Source organism: Schistocerca nitens, chromosome 1, assembly GCF_023898315.1.
Source record: "Schistocerca nitens isolate TAMUIC-IGC-003100 chromosome 1, iqSchNite1.1, whole genome shotgun sequence".
NCBI lineage: Eukaryota > Metazoa > Arthropoda > Insecta > Orthoptera > Acrididae > Schistocerca > Schistocerca nitens.
In genome coordinates this window covers 552,027,027-552,044,858 of record NC_064614.1, presented here as the reverse complement: position 1 = coordinate 552,044,858, position 17,832 = coordinate 552,027,027, and the positions used below count along the sequence as shown (strand labels likewise).

Here is a 17,832-nt window from a genome sequence, read left to right as displayed (position 1 = left end):
TTTTCAGTATCCCATGAATGTTATACAAATACGGAACTGATGCAGTCAGGTAGGTCATACTTAATAGTATAGGATAGACATGTTCTTCACTTGGCCATGTAAAATCATACAGCCACCCAGAGTAAGGAAAAGGGCTTATTTGCAGAAGACAAGTGTCCACATGGGCAGGACGCCAACATAGCTCCACGTCTCCTGCATACAGCATCGTGATGACTGTATTGTGTTTTGAGTATCTGGGGAGAATGAACATAGCCAGGTTGTTTACCTTGAGGTTGATGCTCGCTTTTCTGTCAATTTTGCTTAAAACAAATTTGTTTTCAGATACGATCCGTCTTGAGTCAACACAATTTTTTCTTGGTTTTACTCATACATGTTTAGCTGAAGATACAGCATTGTTTTCTTTCTGTTAAATAACAGGAAAATTGCTCATTACTCTCTGTATGCATAACAATTTCAGTGTTTTAAGAACAGCATTCACCAACTTAATAATTTTTTACATTAAGTTCTTTATGGTTGCACATTACAAACTGTGAAAGAAAACCAGGTATAACCAAAAACACAGAAAACCACAAAAAAATATAGCATTTGGTATCAAAAAATTCCGTAACATTTGTAATTTCGCACCAAAGGTGTGTCAGGGCAAAATGCGGTTTGTATCCCTGCACACGCCTGTGTTTAATGTGTAGCTGCTGCAAATTTCACTGTTGTCTGTCTGTTAGTTATCGTCCATTGCTGTATTGATTAGAACGCCATGTTGCACAGTTTGCACATTTCAAAATGGTGGAGTTAGAGAAGCAATATGTCTGCATTAAATTTTGTGTTAATTTCAAGAAAATCTTTACAGAGACACATCAAATGATGCAGGAATCCTACATTGATGAGTGACTAAGCCATACTCGGTGTTACAAATGATTCACACAGTTTAAAAATGGCCAGACGGAAGTTAAAGATGACCCTCGTTCAGGACACCCTACGATGTCTACCAATGACGCTCATGTTAGGAACATCAATGAAACTGTGCATGCTAATCAAAGAGTGACTTTCTGAAAGATTGCAGAAGACTGTAACATTTCAGTTGGATCATGTCATGAAATCCTAAAACAGTATCTGGGAATGCATCGTGTTGCCACCAAGTTCGTCCCACAGCTCATGAGTCAAGACCAGAAACAACTTTGCGAAGCAATCTGTGAAGAGCTATTGGATCATGCAAATGACAATGGGATGTTCCTTAAGAGAATCAAACTGGTGATGATATGTGGGTTTACGGTTACGATGTAGAGACCAAGGTTCAGTCTCACAATGAGTTGGTAAAGGTTCTCCAATACCAAAAAGAACTTGTTAAGGCAGGTCAAATGTCAAAGCCATGTTGATAGTTTTCTTTGACTTTGAAGGATTAGTTCATCATGAATTCATGCCACAGGGACAAACTGTTAATCGATGGTACTATCGGGACGTATTGTGATGATAGCAAGAAAATATGAGAAGGAAAAGGCCTAAAACGTGGTGTGGGAATTCATGGCTCTTGCATCACGATAACACACCATGTTGACGCGTGATGTTGCACAAAAAACGAAATCACTGTGCTGCATCATTCTCCGTACTCTCCTGATGTGGACCCTGTGGGCTCTTTTTTAATTTCCAAAGTTGAAAACCACACTGAAAGGATGAATATTTGCCACAACAGATAAGATAAAATAACATTTGCATGCAATCCAGCAAAAGGCGTACCAAGACTGCTTCCGGATATGGAAACAGCATTAGGAGTGGTGTATCAATTGTGGAGGAGAGTATTTCGAAGGAAACCATGCAAGAGAAGTAAAAGGTAAACACAGAAAAATTTTGTGGACAAAGTTCCAGAACTTTTTGAACAGACGTCATACATAAAAACATTTATTATCAAATCTGTGAATACTTTTCTTAAAAAAACTTAAATTTCTTTATGTACAGATAGTAAAGAGCAATTGTCGTTATATAGAAAGAGAATAAAAACCAGATGATGATGCTGGAGCTTCTGCAAAACACGTCTAAGTAAAATTAAGAAAAAAAAAGTGTTTTCTCATGGCAAAACATACTTGACAACAAATTTATAGCTAGTCTGTACTCATCATTCTCATAAGTGTTCAGCACCTGGCATGTTGGTATGTGGTGCCACTAGGAACGTAACATGATCATCTCAGGTTCCCACAACCAATAATTTGGACAGCAGCCATTACATTTCTGACAAGTTAATGACAATGGCTGTGCCATATCTTCAAGGTCTCTCTGATGTTTTGTTTCAACAAGATAGCATACTGCTCACATTGTTCTGATATACCTCAATACAGATGATCTTCATCTGTTTCCCTGGGTACCACATTCTCCAAATCCCTCACTCACTGAAAACATCTGGTCATCAGCTGCCAAGAGACACTTCTGTTCAGTACAACAATCTGCAAATGTGAAAACTGTTTGACCTACATAGTTGCTGCCAGTTTCGCAAGGGACACCGTACACTGGGCACTTAAAGAGCTACATTATCTTTGACAGGGTGTAAGGTGTCTGGGATGTTGAGAGCAGGGCCAGAACACTGGTTTCAATCCATGTCTTTGCAGCATATGTCCTAACTTGCTGCTCATTGTCCCACAATATGGCGGGAATGCAGCTGGCTTGGCCTCATAAGCCGTTTCATAAGGATCCTTGCTTGGTGACACCTGAAAGTATTTGCAATGTCTCCCTTGTTGCAACCATATTCGCTGGATACACATCTCAAACACTGTATTTCAGACTGTATGTGGTCGTCATCAGCAATAATTTTTGCTCTACGTACTAATGTGTTCAGGACCACTTTCTTTGTACAGGGTGGTGAAAACTACTGATGTTTAAGTACTAATCAGTGTGCACTGGTTTCCAATGCACTGAATGACCAAGCCAGTCCCTTGTCTGCTGTTTAACAAAAACATTCAAGGCTAGTAGCTTACCTATTCCACCTTGACAGTAAATTTAATATTTAGATGGAGACTGTTCATGTGAGAGAAGAATGGCTCTGTATATTTTCACTGTGAAGCCATATCAGGAAGGTGTCATCATCAACGTATATCAGGAAGGTGTCATCAACGTACCATAGTAAATAAGACTGACACCAAAGTCCCAGAATTCAGCCCCTGGTCCTCGAAGCGCTCCATGATCTCATCGCTGTGCCACCCATCATCCCACAATACTCAACATGGTAAAAGGATTCCTTACATTGCCGTTAGTACATGACAGAACAACTTGATAATCCCAGATGAAAACTGTTGGGCCAGACTGGAAGCTACTTCAAAAATTAAATTGCCAGGCACAACCACTGATGAACTCTGGCACAGAAATTAAGCAGCACAGAATGATGAAACCATTGTTACTGCCAGAGGTTGGTAGATACATTTACAAAATTTTGCATCCTGTACACCCTCAAATTACAATTTTAATCATATGTTCTTCCTACCATATTTATACACAAAAGTAATGTAATGTTGCAATTTTAATCACCAGAAGTGTATAATATAGGTACATCATACACAAAAATACATACATCACAGTCACTCAACCACATCATTAAGCTTAATAAATTTAGTTATGCTGTTTTATCCCACTTCTCAATGTAAACTTGGGTTTGATGCACATCTTTAAATGCTATCCCTCCATAATGGGACCTACAAGTAATAATGACTAAATTAAAGCCACTTCAATTACTTACCATGGACAACAAGGTGCTACATGAATACAACGACCAGTTGCTGTTACAAAAGTAACTGAGTTTTGGCATATTAAGTTTTGGCATATTAAGTTTTGGCATATTAAGTTTTGGCATATTATGTAACTTAGAGATTGTTCATCATACACTAAAGAGGTATACTACAACAAAGAGATTTGTTGCAAATGCCACCTAAGGGAAACAATAATGATACTTACCTTTGACATAGCCAGTCAAAATAACTTCTATTTCAGGCTGTTTCTTGAACTCTGTGTTTTCCACAAACTCATAAACGTGATGTCGTCCACGTAACTTTTTTGGTTGCTGTGACTTTTTATAAAGACCTGGAGGCCACTTCCTTCTAAGAATCACTGTTGTCTAGAATTAAATAATGCAAAAACATTTAGTTCAGTAAATGTTCCAGTTAAAATTATTTTCCATGAACTCGATAAAAACTTGTGCAGCACAATGCAGTTTAACCCATACCCAGCATGTCACATAACTAATCACAAAAAAGTAACAAATGTTCTATTACCTGGAGGGTACCAGAGACATTTAAGTGTTATATATGAATATTTTTGACATTGATGCTTGTTCTGAATATATATCAAGCCATTTTCAGAATTTTAAAATGACTGGAATACAAGAGAAGTCATCAATCAGTGTATAAGTGTGAGCAAATGGTGCAGTATTTCAGCAAGCTGAATTTCTTCAGGCAGTCCCGATTTGTCTTCTGCTGGGTGCCATCTTAAACCCCGTTGGTCCAATAAGTTTCAATTTGGCATTGTGGAGGCAGGAAGTGTGCAGCCAGGAGTTGTGGACCTTAGTATGTATGCCATCAATGTGGGGGTCGAGGTGCTTCTGACGCAGAGGAGGCACTTCTATGTAGTGTGATTTAAGCTCTTTAGTTGGCGTGGCGTGCAAGGACCTACACACAGACTGCCATTGTGCTTTGAACATGCTTAAGGCTGGGTCCCAAGGCTTACTGTTGTCTTTACATATCAGCGCATCTTGTATCCGGATCTCTAGATTCTTTTAAAATGTAATCACAGAACATGTAGACCTGTTTTAACAATTTGGTGCTGGCCTAATCCAAGCTATGTCCATTGGGAGGCAACACCCCACCACAGCTGACTTTGTTGGTTGTTCCTTATCTGTGTGACACTTATGCTCCATGCAGCTTTCCTTTATCATACGGATGAACTGACCTACATAAACTTTCCCACACTGGCATGGGATGCTGTAGACTTCTGGTTTTCAGGGTCTTACATCATCCTTAAATGATACCAAAAAGTCTCTTGTCATGGCAGCAGGCGAAATACACACTTGATGAAACGTTCCCAGGGCATTCTCCCTTTTTTTGCAGCTGTGTTACCAACAAAAGGGGTAAATGTTATCACAAGAGGTTTCTCTTCTTCCTTTAGAAGCTGCGACCTAGACTCCTTCAGTTTTATGGCACCTTGATCATACGGTCATTATAACAATTCTTCTAGAAGACTGTCTGCAGGAGCTGTAATTCCATTGATGAACTTGGATGGTCGGAGGATTCAATAGGCCCGTGCAACAGTGTTACGAAGATGCCTTCTTGTTGTGAAGGGGCATGACAGCTGGGAAGTTTGTGCATATATGTATGTCAGTGGAGCTGCCCCCAAGTACTGCAGACCTGAGCTTGTTATCGAAAGGGAGGGGGTATATAAAAACATGCCCAGCCAAAGACAAATTAGTCATCAGAACTGCCTGAAGATGACCAGACATCAGCTTGCCAAAATACTGGACAATCTGGATGATACAACTCAAGTGAACACCTGACAATGCACTAAAATCACTGAATAGTTTCACACTACATACGACTCCACACCATATGCACAAAACTCATTGGTAAGAATTGTTACAGAAAAAGGTGACAGAAATGATTAATTTTGAAACTAGGAAGTCTTTCTTCAAAATCAAAGAATCGTTTGGAAGAAAGTGACTCTGGATCCTTGGTCAACAAGCCACATGTAATGACGACACATACAGCCCCTGCTAAAATACAAACTAATGTTAAGTAGGAGACCAATAGTCTCTGGACACTCCACTGAACCTAGCCAGTATGACATAACATACATATTGGAGTTTAAGAGCAGACACAGTATGCCAATATTGTGAATGTATTCTCTGAATAAACTCTTCTTGCTTATAAGCCACACCATTTTGAATAAAACACTTGAGCTTTTGATGGTCATCTCTGCCATTGTTGTCAGAAGTTAAAAACCGCCATGACTAGCATGGTGTTCCACTCATATGGCCACAATTGCAGAATCTGGACCCAATCAGAGGGGGCAGAAGTGATGCTTGAGCAGAAGGCAAGATGCCTCACAAAACCTCAAGGCTGGCGTGGGACCAATGACACCAGGTGACGTGAAGAAGTGGCACCACATTTGCAACTGCCGTGCCTGCTTCCTACAAGTGTCAAGCATCCATCTTTGCTTTCACTTAATATCCAAAGCCCTGCCCCCACACCCTACTAAGTGTGTATCACTGGTCTCTGTTAGAACTGTTGTTGTTTATTCTCATTTCAGCCACCTCCTTTATAATGGAACCCCAATACGATACACCTGAGCCAAGACTCTTGTCTTTCCAAATTGAATTTTATGCCAATTTTCCAGGCAATGCTCAGCTATGGGTGACTTCTCAAGTTCCCTTCACTTAAAATGTTACTTCTGTTCAGTACAACAGTCTGCAAATGTGAAAACTGTTTGACCTACATAGTTGCTGCCAGTTTCGCAAGGGACACCGTACACTGGGCACTTAAAGAGCTACATTATCTTTGACAGGGTGTAAGGTGTCTGGGATCTTGAGAGCAGGGCCAGAACACTGGTTTCAATCCATGTCTTTGCAGCATATGTCCTAACTTGCTGCTCATTGTCCCACAATATGGCGGGAATGCAGCTGGCTTGGCCTCATAAGCCGTTTCATAAGGATCCTTGCTTGGTGACACCTGAAAGTATTTGCAATGTCTCCCTTGTTGCAACCATATTCGCTGGATACACATCTCAAACACTATATTTCAGACTGTATGTGGTCGTCATCAGCAATAATTTTTGCTCTACGTACTAATGTGTTCAGGACCACTTTCTTTGTACAGGGTGGTGAAAACTACTGATGTTTAAGTACTACTCAGTGTGCACTGGTTTCCAATGCACTGAATGACCAAGCCAGTCCCTTGTCTGCTGTTTAACAAAAACAGTCAAGGCTAGTAGCTTACCTATTCCACCTTGACAGTAAATTTAATATTTAGATGGAGACTGTTCATGTGAGAGAAGAATGGCTCTGTATATTTTCACTGTGAAGCCATATTAGGAAGGTGTCATCATCAACGTATATCAGGAAGGTGTCATCAACGTACCATAGTAAATAAGACTGACACCAAAGTCCCAGAATTCAGCCCCTGGTCCTCGAAGCGCTCCATGATCTCATCGCTGTGCCACCCGTCATCCCACAATACTCAACATGGTAAAAGGATTACTTACATTGTCGTTAGTACATGACAGAACAACTTGATAATCCCAGATGAAAACTGTTGGGCCAGACTGGAAGCTACTTCAAAAATTAAAGATAAATAAAACATAAAAATGAAAATGCCTGATTATACAGGGTGGTCCATTGGTAGTGACCGGGCCAACTATCTCACGAAATAAGCATCAAACGAAAAAACTACAAAGAACAAAACTCATCTAGCTTGAAGTGGGAAACCAGATGGCGCTATGGTTGGCCCGCTAGATGGCGCTGCCATAGGTCAAACGGATATCAACTGCATTTTTTTTTTAATACGAACTCCCATTTTTTATTACATATTCGTGTAATACGTAAAGAAATATGAATGTTTTAGTTGGACCACTTTTATCGCTTTGTGATAGATGGCACTGTAATAGTCACAAATGTATAAGTACGTAGTATCGTGTAACATTCAGCCAGTGCGGACAGTATTTGCTTCGTGATACATTACCTGTGTTAAAATGGACCATTTACCACTTGCGGAAAAGGCCAATATCGTGTTGATGTATGGCTATTGTGATCAAAATGCCCAATGGGCGTGTGCTATGTATGCTGCTCAGTATCCTGGACGACATCATCCAAGTGTCCAGACCGTATGCCGGATAGTTACGTTATTTGAGGAAACAGGAAGTGTTCAGCCACATGTGAAACATCAACGACGACCTGCAACAAATGATGATGCCCAAGTAAGTGTTTTAGCTGCTGTCGGGGCTAATCCGCACATCAGTAGCAGACAAACTGTGCGAGAATCGGGACTCTCAGAAACGTCGGTGTTGAGAATGCTACATCAACATCGATTGCACCCGTACCATATTTCTATGCACCAGGAATTGCATGGCGACGACTTTGAACGTCGTGTACAGTTCTGCCACTGGGCACAAGAGAAATTACGGGACGATGACAGATTTTTTGCACGCATTCTATTTAGCGACGAAGCGTCATTCACTAACAGCGGTAACGTAAACCAGCATAATATGCATTATTGGGCAACGGAAAATCCACGATGTCTGCAACAAATGGAACATCAGCGACCTTGGCGGGTTAATGTATGGAGCGGCATTATGGGAGGAAGGATAATTGACCCCCATTTTATTGATGGCAATCTAAACGGTGCAATGTACGCTGATTTCCTACGTAATGTTCTACCAATGTTACTACATGATGTTTCACTGCATGACAGAATGGCGATGTACTTCCAAAATGATGGATGTCCGGCACATAGCTCGCGTGCACTTGAAGCGGTATTGAATAGCATACTTCATGACAGGTGGATTGGTCGTTGAAGCAACATACCATGGCCCTCACGTTCACTGGATCTGACGTCCCCGGATTTCTTTCTGTGGGGAAAGTTGAAGGATATTTGCTATCGTGATCCACCAACAATGCCTGACAACATGCATCAGCGGATTGTCAATGCATGTGCAAACATTACGGAAGACGAACCACTCGCTGTTGGGAAGAATGTCGTTACACGTATTGCCAAATGCATTGAGGTTGATGGGCATCATTTTGAGCATTCATTGCATTAATGTGGTATTTACAGGTAATCTGTAACAGCATACATTCTCAGAAATGATAAGTTCACAAAGGTACATGTACCCCATTGGAACAACCGAAATAAAATGTTGTAACGAACCTACGTCCTGTATTTTAACTTAAAAAACCTACCGGTTACCAACTGTTCGTCTAAAATTGTGAGCCTTATGTTTGCGACTATTACAGCGCTATCTATCACAAAGCGAAAAAAGTGGTCCAACTAAAACATTCATATTTCTTTATGTACTACACGAATATGTAATAAAAAATGGGGATTCCCATTTAAAAAAAAACGCAGTTGATATCCGTTTGACCTATGGCAGCGCCATCTAGCGGGCCAACCATAGCGCCATCTGGTTTGCCCCTTCAAGCTAGACGAGTTTCGTCCTTTGTAGTTTTTTTCGTATGACACTTATCTCTTGAGATATTTGGCCCGGTCACAATCAATGGACCATCCTGTATATTACTTGAAGGACCAAGTAAGCCTTTCTCCACAAGTGTGTCTTGTATTTGCACTCTCATAAAAATGTGTTTACTGCCAGAATAAGTGCCTGGAGAGAATTATGTGAATTCAAATTTAGGCCTGCAAGTCCAAGTATTCCAAACAGCATACACAGAGTTTCTTGTAGCCATTGTTACTGTTAGGAACATTATTGAGAATTTGAAATACTAGGGAAGCACTCAAATACACTGTCACAGACTGAAAAATTAACTGATACTGGCAGTCAAATTCCATAAGTGTACTTTAAGAACAAATCTTCTTATACGAAAGTCTTCTCCTTCAGTTCTGGTATGGAGGTCACAAACAGCAAGAAAAACTTAATTTTTATTTATTCATTTATTTTTTGAACCATAAAAGGAAGACTGTTTGGTAGAAGTCAGTGATCATTGTTGATTTATCCAATGAAAGAGCTGTCTGGATCACACTTTATTTTTTCACATGAACTATTACAAGATATCTTACATTAATTATTTCTCTCTTACAGACATGCACTGTGTCTTGGTTTCTCATAAATTATGATTCCCCTCTTAAGAATGTCTAAAATTCACTAACAATTTTATTTTCGTTTTCTCTCACATTTTTGTGACAAAGTATGATGCTGGTCTGCCAAAACATGTTACAGGTCATTCCACATGAACTGTCCTAGGGCTCCCAGCTCAATCATCTTCAATTTTGATGAATTTTGTACAGTGTGTACCTGAGGGGCCCTACATGATCTTATGCAAGGTTTCAGCTCACCTGTAACTTGGTTGAGATGACAGAGCCACTTTTGTGAAAACCACTTTTACTGAGACCGAAAAGTAGCAAGGAAATTTTCAAGTTTGGCATTCCACTGTTCCTAATGTGAAAGAGGAACAGTTTATATAGGATATAGTGGTACAACTTTTTATGCTCTACAAGCAAATGATGGATGTAGAGTTCAGAAAGCAATGCATTAGGCATAATCTCAGTTCAAAGTGAGCAACAATTCATGTCGTGAGAAATTTGTCCCATAGTTTAATGAGGCATAAGTAGTGTAGAAAGTGCGCTATGGACCTGGTTTTTTTGCCAAACTACTGTCTGTCTGGGTGTTTAGTATATCACAAATTTGGGCCTGGTTTGTGTGTTTAATTACTGTGCTACCATCCTGTAAATTTGCTAAAATACATGAATGTATCAAAATATACCCGTGTTCAAAGTCATGCGTCTCAAAATGGACACCAACTACATTACATTCATTAACACCATTCAACAGAGCACACTTCACTCAACTAGAAAAACTTATTTTCATTTTGGTGTCTCTTTGGAAAAGGTGCAAAAACTGTGCATAAACTATTGAATTATTTGTAACTCGAGAAAAATCCTTACATTGGTCCACGGTGGCTATACCACTACCAATCTCAGTGACTAGTAGTCCAATACCCATGCAAGGTGAGCCACGGGTGGGTTTCTTTACTGCAGGTTCCCAAGCCTGAAAGTGGGAGTCTAGCAGGTTCCCAAGCCGGAATGTATCTAACAGGTTCCCAACCCTGAATGTGGGTATCTAACAGGTTCCCAAGGCTGAATGTTGGTATCCAACAGGTTCCCAAGCCTTATTTGGGTCTCTTTGTGGTTTCCAAGTCATAATGCACAATTCTTCAATTGTTAAATGCTTTAAATTTGTTGCTGATGTCCAAAACTATTGATTCCAGCAAACTGTATTGCTGCCCCATCATTGAAGCAGCTGGAACTGGTATGACTGCAATTATCTCTTGTTCTGGAATCTAGCATATGCCTTTTCTAGCTGGTCAGTGAAATGATTGAGCAGCCCCATGAGGATGCATGAAATTAACCAAGTCATCTTTTTCTTAACATGAAAGTTCACAGATATTTCCTATTCAACATTTTCCATCATAAACGCAAGTGACAAACTGGCCAGGCTGTAGTCGAGTAATGGCAACATGTTTAGTAGCAACTTTAGCCTATCTGTTAACATTTGCTATAAAGGACAATGTATCATTTGATATGAATCTGAAGTCGCTTTTCATCAATTGGCACAAAATGGTGATGGTCCTTGTACCAGACACTGTACATCCATCCCAAAAGGTTTTTCTTGATCAATTTTTTCATCTTCAATAATTTTTTAAACATAGATAAATTCAATGCCGTGTACATTTTTTGGCAATATTCAAACAGATCAGTTGGTATTAGGATTTGGTTGTCAACTGGGTGCTGAAGGCTAGCTCTTGCTGCTAATTGCTTAATTGTGCTTCCAATTTCGTCCCATGGTGATTTGCCTTGGCTTGTTCCAAAAAATTTGCATTCTGCAGTAATGACAAAATCTTTTTCATGATGGCAAAGATTTAGGAAGCTCTTAAAATTTTTGTACTGTGTGACAGAACTGCCACTACAATAACGAATACGCTTAATTTCTTTAAAAATGCACTTCAGGAATTTGATCAAGTAAACGCATGCACTGCAACTGTGTCATGTCGCAAGCAATCACTGATTATGCAGTAGCTGATGCTTTTTTAGGTCTTCATTATCTTTGTAGTAAATGACAAATGGATGTACTGTAGCTTGATTATTTTCACAATGGAATCCTTGAACTGCATCTTGGACAATTAAGGAGTAATTTTCAGCAAAATCCATTAATATAATCAAGTCTCCTGGTTTGAGACCTTCTTTAGTGAACTGCACTTGCTCTAATGCTTTTCAATGTAGTGGTGAGTAGAATGGGCTAAAAGTTTTGTAGTTCTTCAACTGTCATTTCTCTGGTTTCAAGTGTCAACCCATTGTTTGAACTGAATTGTACCTTCAGGATCAATATCTGCAAAAGCACTTTCCAAATCTTCCTTTAGAGCTTCTGTTCCTAGACTTACTTCACAGCAATGAAACATGCAATCCTTTGTTTCCAAATTACAGAGAATTTTGCTCAATAAAATTTTACAGCCTTTTTTTATTGGACTGTGTGCCAATGTTCGTTTCACATTCCGATGTGCTGTGCAAACGCAAACTGAATGTGAACCAGCTGTGCCTAGAGTCACACACCACTTTGGCCTTAATTCACAAAATTTGGAAAATCCAATTTCCGGTCCATTTTTATTGCGGTACACAACAAACAATTCTTTTAAGTTGTACGTAACAAACATTTCTTTTGAGTTGCTCAGTAAAAAGTATCTTTGTTTTTGAACCTTTTCTCCATCAATCCGAACAGTAATACAGTCCTTTCTTCCTCGACAAATCTGACTAAACTCATCATCATAAAAATGTTCTATGACTCTTGCCTTCACAGCCTCAGGAAGTTTTTTTCCCACATTTACCTTTGGGCTGTGCCAATATTCCCTGTTCAGCTTTTAACTTTCTAGCCTTCCTTACCATTCTTTCTGAAACACACAATTCTTCCATAGTCTTTTTGATAGGCCAGCTTTGGGGAACTAAGGTCAAAATTTGAATTTTCTCATTATGATTTGATGTATGTAATTTGTATTTCAATTCTTGGATCAGCTGACTGAACGAGTCAAGCATTGCTTGCTTGTGAATGGTTGTTCCAGTTCACTGGGATCAAGTCCTCCCACTTCTGCAATTTTCTTAATAACTGGATTGTCTAGTTGATGTATTTTGCGCTTTGCATATCCTTTTGTATCCCTTTCACCAATTCCTTGAAATTGTAATAGTGATATTCCAACAGCTGCTAAGCTTGTACTCAAATTGTGAGCAACATTAGTCTCATCATCTTCATCTGACTGAGATGTAACTTCCATATGTGAATATTTCAGAGTATCAAATTTTTTTTCTACAGGAAGGGCACATTTTTTGGCCTGGTTTAATATCAGACATGGTTATCCTTTTTAGTGGGTCAGCGTCTTCTATGTTGACTGAGCGCAAACTATTTCGTGTATATGGTTTTTCTTAATAAATGGGTTGGAGCATGATCTTTGCAAAAATTCAAGTCTTTGTAGGAGTAAAGCTTCGTGGTGGAAGCATAGTAGAGCATTTTCAGTAGAGTGTAAATCACTCTGTCTAGTAAGTAATTCTTGTTCTACAGAAAGTTCCTTTACAGCATTTAGTCCTTTTAAGGAACTGTATGTTGTTAAATGACATGGTGAATCAGTATTTCCAAGACTGCATACATTAACTTGATCTTGTTTTTCAATTTTAGCAACAACTTGATATGCTTCAGGCACTAAAATCAAATTGTCAAGTGCTAAGTAGAGAAAAGAAATAGAATGAAATGTGCTCTGTTGAATGGTGTTAATGAATGTAATGTGGTAGGCGTCCATTATGAGATACATTGCTTTGAACACAGGTATATTTTGATACATTCATGTTTTTTAGCAAATTTACAGGATGGTAGCATGGTAATTAAACACACAAGCCAGGCCCAAATTTGTGATATACTAAAACCCAGACAGACAGTAGTCAGGCAAAAGACCAGGTCCATAGTGCACTTTCACCACTACTTATGCCTCATTGAACTATGGGACAAATTTCTCGTGACATGAGTTGTTGCCCTCTTTGAACTGAGATTATGCCAATTGCATTGCTTTCTGAATTCTATTTTCATCATTTTTGTGTAGAGCACAAAAAGTTGAACCACTATACCTAGAAGCAAGAGTCCACCTCTTTTACATTAGGTAACAGTGGACTGCCAACCTTGAAGATTTCTTCACGACTTTTTGATCTCCATAAAAGTGGTCTTTACAAAAGTGGCTCTAGCACTTCAATCACTTTACAGGTGAGCCTGGAACTTATAACCCTTACAACAATTCAGGTGTAGTAACAAAATGCATCCAGAAAGTTCTTTCATTGTATAACTGCTCAGCAGAGCGTACAAATGTGTGAATGGTGCCGCCAGCTCCATAGACAACTACTGTTTCTGCCTGCAACCATTTGCAGTTCATATGAAAGCTAACACTGGCAATGCCAGCTGTATGGGATCTTCTTTCGCCACCTCTACTCTAGCTACAGTGTGACAGCGCCCCACCCTCCTGAATCCCGGTTATGATGAAAGATATCTAGCATAACCTACACTCTATATTAGACTGCAAGGTAAATTAGTTGTGAGAGGACAAAGCCAATAAATGTGAATGTGAAATAACAGGCTGATCTGTTGTGTAGCCAGATGTCTACATTTGTGTCTTATTTAACTGTTTTCTTTGTAGAAATAGAAACTGAAAAGTAATTTCATAAAAATAATTTCATAAAAGCTATAGTACATTATTACATTACAGACATATCTGTGACAAGTATTTTTGTGCATATTACATATCACATATACTAAATATTACTACAAAATATGCAAGGTGGGAGGATGGGGCACTATGCAACTCCTATACCAAGATTGCTCGAGAAAAAGCCTTAAACAGTTTACATTAGAAAGCAGCTCAAGTGTATGGGATTTTATCTCAAGCTGGACTAATAAAGGCATTAAGTGTATACAAATAGGCCACTCAGCATGGACGTCCATTGAAATTATCTGGGAAAGGAGGGGGGAGTCAAAACTCAAATTTTTCATAAATTGGCTGGTGATTTTCAAGATGTGTCAGGCCAAAAGAACTAATTTAGCCTAATGTAATGCAACAACTGACTAAATAAGAGGTTTAGCGGAATCAAGGGAAATTACTTCTAAAAGTTTATGACAGTTCTGTGATGTATAAAGACACTGTACTCCAGTCTGCTTGCTTAGATGAGTGGTAACGTGCTGGCCTACCATGCAGCGGGCCTGGGTTCGATTCTCAGCCAGACAGGACTGGGTGTTATGTTGTCCTCCCTCATCATCTCATCACCACCAACACGCAAGTTGCCCAATGTGGTGTCATGAAGTAAGACTTGCGCCTGGTGACCGAACTTCCCTGGGAAGGGCTTCCCAGCCAACAATGCCACACCATCATTTCATTTCATTTCACTGTAACCTAGATTCTGGAGAAGGGGGTGGAGGAGGAAGCAGGCGTCCACTCCTCTTGCCGACCCCCCTCTTTGTGGACACTTTTAGCATTAACAAACACACACAAAAAAATCTAAACACTCACAGAATAGTTTTAGGGTAGGATCTATAATCTTCAGTCTTCTACATACCACTCCAGCAAGTGCCACGAAGATAAAGGTAACTGACAGCAGCTACCTCAGAAACACATAACTAGCCATTCTTCCCTTGCTTCATCAACAAAGCCATCTGAAAGATATTTCACTAAATGGTAGCCTACTATGGAAAGAATCTGGTGTCATAAGCTTCACAGGGATGTGCAGAATATAAACATAATTAACGGAGACTTCAACACATTCCCTTAAAGATGGAGTTCTGATACTAACTGCCTTTGCATCAAACACTGAGAGGGTTATACTGTCACCTTCAACATTGATTTACAATTATGCTCACCCCCCTTTCAGACAGCACACAAAACAATGTGGTTGATAATTCGCAGTTCCTTGACCAATTTCATGCATCGGACAGATCAGTGTATGGAATGAACCTGCTGAATTGGACAATCAACTGTGCAGTTTATGCTAAGGTGTTATGTGTTCTGCACATCAATGGCGCCATTGTGTACAGTAAAGTGTGGTGTGGTGGGAATACAATGGGGTGTGCTGGTTTTATAACCAATGAATGGATAACTGTTAGGTGGCACACTTTGTACCAATTAACTAAAATTAATGTCTTGCATATAAACCTGAACAAAACTACAGTCATATGCATACTGTACCTAACTTAGAACTAAATAACCAAATGCTAGGTGTTCACAATGTAACCAAACCTTTCATATCCTAATCTAATCATAAATCTTACAATACACAATGTTTTACAAAAACTTGTGGCAATCAATCTGCTGAAGTTAAAGTACAAAAATGTCATTCATGTTCCAGCAATTTAAGTAAACCTGTTGTGCCCAAAGCTAAACACAACTACGTATTCCAAGAAATGGCGGAGAGCAATGGTACGCCACCAAAAAATGTAAAAATTTTCAATTTCAGAAGTGAAAACAGTTTGTCATTTGCTCATTTCTCACTGCATCGCTTATACTACCCTTCCATTGGCTATGTGAAACTCATTGTCATTCTGTGTGCAGAAAGAAATGTTCTTGCTGCACTTGAGCCTGATTGAACGTTGAACAGCAAATACTAACGCTTAATCATTAAGAAAGTAGGCATGGGCAGACGGATCCCATTATACACGCAATTCAACATAACTGGTGACACACCTACACCAAAGAATTCAGCTCAACTCGACAATCTTCACAAATATGTAAGAAATCTCAATATAGTAGAGAAAAAGGCACATTATTAATGCATAAAAGTACACAACAAAACTTCCATTTCATGTCAAATCAGTTATTAGGCATCTGAGTAAATTTAAAAAAGGTAAAACTTTTTTATCTGCCATAATCTGTTTCTCGGGGTGGTTGTCAATTATTTCTTGACTTCATAGGAAAAAGAATCATTTGATCAAATAATTTTGAAAAAGGCCTATGAACATAGAAGCATCTGCGCATTTGTAAACACCCTACTCGTATGCGATGCTTTGTTAAAGCAAAATAATGTACCACTGTAGAGGAAACATACTCTGTTTGGTTGGGACGTAAGGACTCCAGTAACTGCCCCACATATTCTTGAGGCACACAAAAAATGCTTCAACATTTCCAGTGTCTGTATTCTTTTCGGTACTTCAAATAAAACATTTACTATTCAAAACAGTCCGACGAGCGACGACACAAACAAACAATGTATGATGCTTCTGCTGTTCTGCATATCTTTGCCTACCCACGATGTAAACAACTTGTGTCTAGGGCAGAGAATAGAAAGATCTCTGGAGTGAGTATTCAAATGCGCAGAACACAATTTGTGCTGTCAACATACATTGTCAGCCTGGTCACGTTTTTTCTCGGGACGCCGTAAGCCTTATAGACTGTGCCGTAGGTTTGTTCGTAAAGCAGACTGTACATTTAGAATGTCATTACATCACTTGTACAGACAGATTCTCCTCATAGAGATTCGGCACAGATGTTTCATAAGCATCATAACAATTTGCATTTGACACCCGGAATAAATCGTTTAGAAGAGAAATGAAGGAAACCAAAAAGCTCAGACTTTGAAGACATTATTTATGAAAAGTGTCACAGCTCAGATGCACTCATTTTTCGGGATCTGGGTCAGCCACAACAATTTTTTAGGTATCACACGGCACTTAACAACGTATTGCAAAGTCTGAAGCAGTAAATTTTTGCTGTGATAGTATTGCAAAACGACTTGATAGCAACCCAATGACTTCGAAATTTAAGAAAACCTGTGCATTTGCCACATATTAATTATTTACCACCAGCTCCGTCGATATTTCCAGCTTTTTTGGATTTATCTTCCTCTTTTTTGTAGGCTAGTGCACGTTTTTGTTCTCTGGTAACACTTTGACGTATATATTTAGTGCATTTACTCCCACTACATTGCAGTCTAAGTAAGATGTGAATAAAACATCCGATTGCTGCTTAAATGCGTTACAAAACCAGATGTATCCAACATATTACAAATGCTTATGATACGCTTTCATCTCTGCACCCTCCCCCACATAATATCTCCCTCTAAACCTACAATTTCCAAA

General features: G+C 39.2%; 1 protein-coding gene across 1 annotated transcript in view; it reads right to left on the bottom strand.

Annotated features, from left to right (window-relative positions):
* Window positions 1-17,022, bottom strand: part of LOC126254440 (39S ribosomal protein L9, mitochondrial) — a 47,990-nt gene extending 30,968 nt beyond the window's left edge. The window contains exons 1-2 of the mRNA XM_049955311.1: window positions 16,803-17,022; window positions 3,928-4,087 (exon numbers count right to left, since the gene is read on the bottom strand). Coding sequence (XP_049811268.1) covers window positions 3,928-4,087; window positions 16,803-16,877 — 235 coding nt within the window. The 5' untranslated portion in view covers window positions 16,878-17,022. The remainder of the gene's footprint in view (window positions 1-3,927; window positions 4,088-16,802) is intronic.
* Between the last annotated feature and the right edge of the window lie 810 nt (window positions 17,023-17,832).